Below are 9499 nucleotides of genomic sequence, written 5' to 3'. Positions count from 1 at the left end.
GGATTGTGTAGGTAGGAGCTGGGGAGTCAGTGAACAGGACATTTGAGTAGGTTAGCCATCTCTGTTAAAGTCAAACTAGTCATTTGCCTACAATATGCAGTGACAAAACTAAATCCCGTGGAGCAGTTTGAGATGTTTCAACAATGTGTTAGGGCACTATATCAAATGCAAGCATTATTATTATATATAATTGAAAAGAATTCACCACCCAATATTTAAGGAGTGGTGCGTGCACTCTGCCTATCGAATTTCAGAAAATATCAGGTTGGCAAAGACGAAGAGAACCCCAGAGTGTACATTGGGATACTGATGGGAGTTTAACCAACTAAAACCACAGATGCTGCCATTGTAAACACTGTCAGGCAAGTGTCCTGCTGCTGTCCATCTAGGAAAACCTTATGTATTAGGATTTTAGTTTGCATGGTTAAAAGGAGTCGAGTAGGAAGAATCATGACTCCTTGTGATTGATCTCCCTTCTGAGACCTGCTGACACCTGCTCCAGTCCAGGTTGACTGGACTTATCATTTGTGCCTTTGAGTATTGCAGACCTGTCTGGCTCAGGAATTGGGTTATTCAAGGCGACCATGAAGGGTTAATTTGATTCCAATACCAAGCACATCAGCTTGGAGCCAGTTCAGCCCAAGCGTCCCTCCTCCCCAAAGAAGATATGTACATGTGTGTATAAGCAAACAAACTGAAACAGAAAGGCTAAAGATAAAAAAATCTCCAGTTAGAGAGAGAAAAAAATCTCAACAGAAGTCATTTCTTGTGACGTGCAATGAGGGGACGTGAAGCGAAAGTTAAGTCGCGAAAGGAAAGCAAAGTCAGACAACACCAACATCAACTTGCATTTATATAGCGCCTTTCATGCGAACAGCGTTTCGGAAGCGCTGAAACGATCGCCGGATTTGGGAATACCTTAACTGGAACCTTCGCTGCCAACAAATAAAAACAGAAGGATTTCTGGGCGAAAGAACAAGGTGGTGCCAGTTCGCCTTCCACCGTCCTGGCACGTTACGTGTGCTCGTCCCAAACACAACAATAACAACAATCCTTGGAATCTGCTACAGCGCCTTATCACGTCCTCGGGACGTCTCAAAGCGCTTCGCAGGATACACTGTAAAGGGAATCGACTGTATATTTTTAAAAGTGTATATAAATATAAATGTGTTCTCCGCCCCCTCATTCCCCTTCCCCCACCAGCCCCAACCTTCCCGGACACCGTCAGTCCCTGAGCAGCCGCAGGAGGAGGGGGAGGAGGAGGAGGAAGGAGCTGAGGCGGTGCCGGAAGTTTGCCCTTTGGTGACGATCGTTTCCGGTGTCTGCCTGACCCAGTTCGCAGGGCTGCGAGTTCAAGATGGCGGCCATGGAGCCAGAGGAGGCTCCCTGTCTGCAGAAGTTTCTGATGGACTCCTCCGCCAAGGACGTCGCCTTGGTATGAAGCGGGAGTTGTTGTTTATATATATATATATGTGTGTGTGTGTATATAATCTATGTTTGTATGTGTGTGAAAAAAACATCCGTCCGGAAAAAAATATTCATGGAGGGGGAGGAGGAGGAAAGGAAGGAAGGGAGGGAGGGAGGGAGGGAGAGGCGGCTTCATTATTATTATTATTTTTATTTTTATTTCCAGACACAGCTGCTGTTTGTTCGATTTGGGAGAGTCGCTCAAGAGGGAGGGAGACAGGCAGGAGAGGAGGGAGGGAGACAGGCAGGAGAGGAGGGGGGAGGGAGGGAGACAGGCAGGAGAGGAGGGGGGAGGGAGGGAGACAGGCAGGAGAGGAGGGAGGGAGGGAGGGAGACAGGCAGGAGAGGAGGGAGGGAGGGAGGGAGACAGGCAGGAGAGGAGGGAGGGAGGGAGGGAGACAGGCAGGAGAGGAGGGAGGGAGGGAGGGAGACAGGCAGGAGAGGAGGGAGGGAGGGAGGGAGACAGGCAGGAGAGGAGGGGGAGGGAGGGAGGGAGACAGGCAGGAGAGGAGGGGGGAGGGAGGGAGACAGGCAGGAGAGGAGGGGGGAGGGAGGGAGACAGGCAGGAGAGGAGGAGGGAGGGAGGGAGACAGGCAGGAGAGGAGGGGGGGAGGGAGGGAGACAGGCAGGAGAGGAGGGGGGAGGGAGGGAGACAGGCAGGAGAGGAGGGGGGAGGGAGGGAGGGAGACAGGCAGGAGAGGAGGAGGGAGGGAGGGAGACAGGCAGGAGAGGAGGGGGAGGGAGGGAGACAGGCAGGAGAGGAGGGGGGAGGGAGGGAGACAGGCAGGAGAGGAGGAGGGAGGGAGGGAGACAGGCAGGAGAGGAGGGGGAGGGAGGGAGGGAGACAGGCAGGAGAGGAGGGAGGGAGGGAGACAGGCAAGAGAGGAGGGGGAGGGAGGGGGAGGGAGGGAGACAGGCAGGAGAGGGGGGAGGAGGGAGGGAGACAGGCAGAGAGGAGGGGGAGGGAGGGAGACAGGCAGGAGAGGAGGGGGGAGGAGGGAGACAGGCAGGAGAGGAGGGGGGAGGGAGACAGGCAGGAGAGGAGGGAGGGAGGGAGACAGGCAGGAGAGGAGGGGGAGGGAGGGAGACAGGCAGGAGAGGAGGGGGGGAGGAGACAGGCAGGAGAGGAGGAGGGAGGGAGGGAGACAGGCAGGAGAGGAGGGGGGAGGGAGGGAGACAGGCAGGAGAGGAGGGGGAGGGAGGGAGACAGGCAGGAGAGGAGGGAGGAGGGAGGGAGACAGGCAGGAGAGGGGGAGGGAGGGAGGGAGACAGGCAGGAGAGGAGGGGGAGGGAGGAGACAGGCAGGAGAGGAGGGGGGAGGGAGGGAGACAGGCAGGAGAGGAGGGGGGAGGGAGGGAGACAGGCAGGAGAGGAAGAGGGAGGGAGGGAGACAGGCAGGAAAGGAGGGGGGAGGGAGGGAGACAGGAGAGGGGGGGGGGAGGGAGGGAGGGAGTGCGGGTGCTCCCGAGAGGGGGAGGGAGGTATTGCTTAGCAAAGTCCTGCTCCAGGCCCGTGGCATTGCCCCAGTGAGACGAGGCGACCAGCGCTCCCCCACTCCCCCCCCCCCCCCGCCCTCCTCCCCGGGAGAAAGCGGTGGTGCTGTGTGTTTGTTTTGGTGGTGATGGTTGTTGTTGGGAGGAGAGAGAGAGAGAGAAGCAGTTTTAAGTTTGTTGTGTTACTGGAGGAGGAGGAGGAGGTGCGGTGCTGTGTGTACAGGGCCTGTGAGTTAGCAGCTGTCTCCCCCGCCTCTGCCTGAAGGTCTGTTGTTTGCTCTGCCCGCCCAGCCCAGCACTTCCTACTGTTGATGTGAACATCACTCAGTCGGGGGACAAAACCCCGTAGAGTTGGGTCAATTTCTTCGTTTTATTTTAAAAAAAACAATCAAACGCCAGGTTGGGATCCGGGAGGCGAGGGAGCTTTGGGTATTGCAGTCCTCAGGAAGAATTGACTTATCTCACCTTTTATTACAGTTCACTTACTTCCCTGGTGCGCTAAATTGACACACTGCTGCACATATGACATCTGAACCCTCTATGGTTATTTTCTTCATGTTAATTTTCTGTCTCATTCCATTTTGTCATATGTGTAGTACATGTACAAAAAAAAGAACGTGTCTCTATCGTAAAGAATTTCAAGACCTCTGCTGTGGTAACATCATCTGACAGATGTTTCAGTTTCCTGGCTTTTTGAAAAATATAATTCTGCTTTTTAAAATTGATATCAGAAGTGACATCTTTTCAAACCAATTGAGCAATAACCCATAATGAGTCCAAAACAAGATATGTATGGCCTTAAAGCAGATTTATTTTCCTGTGTATTTCTATATGAACCCTAAGAGGATGCTTGTATGGGTGACTTGTCAATTATTTTAAACTCGTAGAGCTATTAATATTTGTAATTTGTATTATCTCAATGCTGGCATCCAGATGGAGTCAGCTATCATGGTCATACATAATCCATCATTTATTTGACTTTCTATTTTAAATGTTTAATCCTCTTGGCACATAGCCACTTCGTATGGGGCCTATTCTGGTGACAAATTTGATCTGTTTGGATCCTGTTCCAATAAAGATACTGATATTATTGCTCTCAAAAGAGATCAGGAAATTGGCTTCTGATCTTTCATACACGTGTATTGGGAGAAAAGTGTAATCTGAGCAATTGTAGACCATTTATTATGATGACAGCAGTCTCCTATGCAGAACATTTAAAGTGCATGTAATTCAATTAATGTGGAATTTCCAGGTAATCATTTCTGGATAAACTTACAGTGACAATGTCACTGGTCAAGGTCAAGCACTAAGATACCAGTTGGTTTCCTCACGAGAATGTCGTATGATCAAAGGCAATAAAAAACATACAAAAATCACCTGAAGGCAGATATGTAAAAGGGTAGCACAATGGTTTATTTAATGGCTTCATGGTCATTGCAATGAATGCTGTGGAACAGAATGATTACATAACAAAATTACCAAGTGAGATTCCTAGAATGTCCTGAAAAGGATGAGTCATGGTGACATGGTCTCAGCTTTCCTGAGTTGATTTGAGGAAAAATTGGCTACTTCTGTTCCCAATCACTATCAAATGACCAGAGACGCATGATGATAAATACACAGATTTGATTGTCTGGTGAGTACTTACATGGGTTCATCTGGGCTGCCACAATGTGTTCTGTTCAAGTTTACACAGGAAAAAAAATTGCCTGTTGCATTCATGGTTGTGTTAATAAAGCTGATTGTTGTGTCAGTACGGGTATTATAATGTACCTTGGTACCCACTAAAGGGAACAAAAAAGCTACGACTCTGATCTTGATTGCTTCTGGAAAGTGAACACATATGGACATTGATTGTGGACTATTTTTATAATGCCTTTTATTTCGGGTGGCCTTCTCAAAGCGCAAATTCCACCCTTGGTTGCCTGTGGAACTGTATCTCACGTACTTGGTGCTTTAAGACAGTATAGGGAGAAAATTGGAAGTTAACTACTATTCACTTATAGTTTAGTTCCCTGAAGTAAAATATTTAGATTTATGTACTGACTTCAAGAATGCTTCAAGTTTATCGTGATTTATAGAGCCTCTTAAAGCTATTTATGATACAGTACAACTATGAAATATTGGAATGCATTGTTTTTAGTTTGAGTTTTGTCCTTTTGTTTTAGAATATTTGGAATAATAATAATAATCCTTTCATTTGATATAGCACCATATTATGTCTTCAAGATGTCTCAAAGTGCTCCACAGAATATACTGTAAAGTAAACTGACTGTATATTTTGTGGGTGAAAAGCGGTAGCCAATTGTGCACACAGCAGTAGAGTTGAATATTGGTAGATAATTCTAGTTTATTGGGGATTTTTTGATCTTCTCAGTGTACCTTTTTGCCTGAGCCACAAAGACCAGTAAGGTTTGTCTTGAGACTAGCAGGCTGCAGACATCTTTGGTTTGTGCTGATGGGGGCAGTTCACCTCTGTATCCCTGTTCAAAAGTGATTTTCAATTCCTACCTCTGATTGCTGTTGATTTCTGCTTGAAAGATCATGTGGCTGTTAGATTATGACAGAACAGGATTATGATTACATGTCTCCCAAAATTGAATATCTTTTTAATGTTATTGTTTGGGTTCACATTTAGAAAAAATGGACTAATGTTCCGTTTTCACTGACAAATTTTAGGAAAGACATATTTAGCCTTTGAAGTGTCCAGCAATATTGTTTCTAGATTAATACCAAGGATGAAGAGGCTTAGCTGTGCTCAGAGGCTGGGTGGACTATAGTTATACTCCCAAGTGTAGAGGAAATAAAGGGGTAATTTGACTGAGATATATAAAATAAAGAAAGAAATTGGCAGGTTAGATTGTGAGCAGTTCTTCCTCTATTGAAGGGATTCATTACAAGGGACCATAACTTTAATACCAGAACTAAGACAGTTAGAACTAAGGTGAGGAAGCATTATGAAGACATGGAATGATCTTCCCTGAGAAAAATGCACAGGCAGTATCAATACTAATAATAATAATCCTTAGGGATGTTTGAAGAGAGTGAGAGACAGATATTTGGGTGGTCGAGATATTAAAGTGTATGGTGAAAAGGTAAGGTATCAGGATTGAAAGATCTGCCATATCTAGTAAACGAGTAGAATAGGCTCACTGGACCAAATGAGTTTCTTTTGATTCTGTTTTCCCATGAATCTCTGTTGGTAAAAATGTCACCTATTGAATTGTATGGTGATGCGTTACAAAGAGTATTACTTTGTATGCACATTTGTATTTGTCGTAGGTCATGATACTTATGTTTGATATGGTCCCTTATGGTTTATTGAATTGCGCATAATGTGTTAACAAAAGCTGTTACTGTATCTGCACATTTGTCTCTTAATAAGTCATGATGTGTCCGTTTGAAATCGTGACTTATGTAGAATTTGGATAATGCCAACACATACACTTTCTAGCAGAGATTGTTGGGGAGGATCGAGGAATGGAAACCCTTGCTTTTTTCTTGCTACTGGTTCCCGACTCAAAAAATGAAGGTATTAAGGTTGAACTGTAGTCTCTGCATGAAATCTGCTAATTGTATCAATTGAGAATCAAACTTTCAACCATCTTGTCCATTTCTTGGTTACTTTACACTTATTTAATATCAAAATTAATCTGGATTTTGACACCACCTGTAAACTGGTCATATTTGCTAACAACAGAAAAATGGGACAATGGTAGAGATAGACTATTTCAATTTGGTTCGGGTTAGGTGCGTATACATACATGTATAAATGTATTATACATAAAAAAGCCCTCAATGAATGGAATCAAATGAGAACAGGAAAAGGAGGGAATAATTGGTTTTGAAGTATTTAATCGTAAAAGCTGGATATGTTTGATATTTAATCATTTATTTCCCAGAACTGGCTGCAAGCAACCGATCTTACCAGAGATGTATACCAGCATCTTGCCTATTATGTACCAAAGATTTATTGTAGAGGCCCCAACCCTAATCCACTCAGAGAAGAAATGCTTGCTCAACACATTCTGCTGGGGCCTATGGAATGGTATCTATGCGGAGAGGATCCTGCAGTGGGAATCAACAAACTTGAAAAAGCCAACAAAACATCGCATCTCTGTGGGCGTGTCTTCAAAATTGGAGAACCTACCTACTCTTGCAGGTACAAAAAAATTACAATGAATCATTCTGATGTATTCTAAGTGTATGCAGTTGCTGCTCTGGTTGGGATAGTATTTGTAAACGTTTTTGAACAGCAATTATACGTCTGACTTAATCACACTTGATGATATTTGACTCATAATACTATGTTTGCCTGAAATTTCCAGCTATCACACGTGATACGACAGCAGCAATTGTGATGTACTGACCTCTCAGCTGAATCTGATCTTTTTTCTCCTTTCTGGCTTAGCCCAAAAATGTTTTTTGAAAGGTTAGGTTGGAGTAGTCCTTCAAGACGAAATGGGTAAATGCATCACCTGATATGGTTACTGAACCATACACATCAGATTTGATACAGGATATCAGTTGGATTAGGGCAACTGAAGTAGTTCTAAATGTTTCTGGATAAGGGAGAATAAAAATCATTTTTCTGATAGCGAGCGGAAGTGACTGCTTGGTTCAAACAAAATTGGTTGTGATTTCTCCTCCTGTCCATTGTTGCAGATGAAGAATGATTACTCGAGTGACTAGTTTGACTTGCTGCCCACAAAACCATTCAAAAGCATGTTAGCCCTTTCAGGAGAGGGGGGAAATTTTCAAATTGGGGACAGCTGTAGAATCATGAGTATTAGATTCTCAATTGGGAGCCCCTTTGGTAATGTTTCAGTCTCAAAATGACATTTTACCTTTGCATTTTAATCATAATAATAATCCTTGCATTTGATATAGCGCCTTTTCATATCTTCGAGATGTCTCAAAGCGCTTCACAGAATATACTGTAAAGTGAATTGAATGTATATTATAATCTAATATACCTTGAACTGCTGACCAAACATTCTTCAAAAAGCAGATGGAGGCTCCTGGAGTATAAACATCGACGTAAATATGTTGTGCTAAATTGTGTAACATTCTGTGTTCTATATCCCTTGGGCCACTGACCAAACATGAAACCATTCTACGTGTGGCTTGGTTGTTCTGTCCTTTTGTATGAAGGCAATATTAATATTCAGATGGGTAAGGAAATTTTAATTCATAGAAATTTGTTTTTTAGTAGGTCATTCGGTTATTGAGCCTCTGAAAACGATTTAATCAAAAATAGTAAGAATGTTGAACAGCCAGACAGCATGCATAATGTTAAATTGCAATTGGTATTTTTGGATCTAAAAGTCAGATGTTTTTTGTTGAATGCCTTTTTGATCCAAGTAACCTTGAAGTAGGATGTTGAACTATTTTTTGCCTCCTAGTTATGGTTATGGTTCTACATAGAACTTTCTTGAAATGCAATTTTCCAGGTTTATATAATATCCATCCTGACTCAATTTGTGATTGATTGGTATATTATGCATTAAAACACATTAACCTGGATTTGTTTCCCATGGTGGGAGTTTTTACAAATAATTGGAACTGGAATCACTGACCCTGCACCATTTATAATGCTGTACTTGGGCTTTAATTATAGTGGCAAACAATAAAAGCAGAAAGCAAAATAGCTGTTGGGTCATCGTATTGCAAATATTGAATTTAGAGTATACCAATTTCATACCTTGATACTGGTGGGCTCTATGCTTAAATGTGCTGGGGTGAGTTAAGGTGTTTCCTGCCCTTAAACTTTGCCTTCCATATGCATCTTCAAGTGTGGAGAATGCACTTAAAATTGTGAACAATATAGGGGAAAAGGGATGAAAGTTCTCGCATGTGTTTTCTTAAATTGCAATCTACTTGCTAATAGATACTATTTCTTTACAGCACACCTGCTCCAATACCCAAGTGTTTGATTAGAACTACATCCTGAGAAATATCATCTCTGGTAAGGTCCTGTGAAAATCTCTCACAGGGCCAAAGGATTGAAGCAGCTATGATGATTGTACTCATCTTGTTTGTCCTGCCATAAACATCCTTTGTTTTTCTGTTTTTCATTTGTGTATCTGATGCAATGACATATGGTCTGCGCCTGCATGAAACTTTTGCCCGAATGGTCACTTTCAAAATAACTATGGAGGCCCAGTGCAGCACCTGATATTCAGATGAATTTCCTCTCTGCCCTTTTCCAGCTACTATTAGATAATGACCAATTGGCAAACTTAATGCCATTCTTTATGTATGTGCTGACCCTTCCTTCCATTGTCTGCTGCTACCACTGGTAGTGTAAACCCAGTCTTAAGGTGAAAGTCTTAAACTCCATCATTCAACATATTTAAGAGGGAACTTAGTGCATATATTTGGAAGAAGGCAATAGAAGAATATGGGACTGGGGATTTAGAGGGCAGAGGCTCCTGTTGAGTTTCAACACCGACATGGATCAATTGGGCCAAATAGTTTGTTTCCTTGCTGTAATGTTTTATGTAATTCTATTTAACTTTCCTTTAAATTTAGAATTT

The 9499-nt window shown here is 43.5% G+C and overlaps 1 protein-coding gene across 3 annotated transcripts in view; it reads left to right on the top strand.

The window, feature by feature from the left end:
* The first annotated feature begins 1340 nt into the window (after positions 1-1340).
* The window catches only part of ubr2 (ubiquitin protein ligase E3 component n-recognin 2), a 62698-nt gene continuing 54539 nt past the window's right edge, over positions 1341-9499 (top strand). For all 3 annotated transcript variants that reach the window (XM_007892459.2, XM_042333783.1, XM_007892458.2), the window contains exons 1-2: positions 1341-1435; positions 6863-7122. In XM_007892459.2, the coding sequence (XP_007890650.1) occupies positions 1358-1435; positions 6863-7122 (338 nt within the window). In that variant the 5' untranslated portion in view covers positions 1341-1357. The remainder of the gene's footprint in view (positions 1436-6862; positions 7123-9499) is intronic.

This window comes from Callorhinchus milii, unplaced genomic scaffold, assembly GCF_018977255.1.
Source record: "Callorhinchus milii isolate IMCB2004 unplaced genomic scaffold, IMCB_Cmil_1.0 Scaffold3, whole genome shotgun sequence".
Taxonomy (NCBI): domain Eukaryota; kingdom Metazoa; phylum Chordata; class Chondrichthyes; order Chimaeriformes; family Callorhinchidae; genus Callorhinchus; species Callorhinchus milii.
Note: the sequence above shows the minus strand (reverse complement) of the source record. Positions and strands in the feature narration are given on the sequence as shown.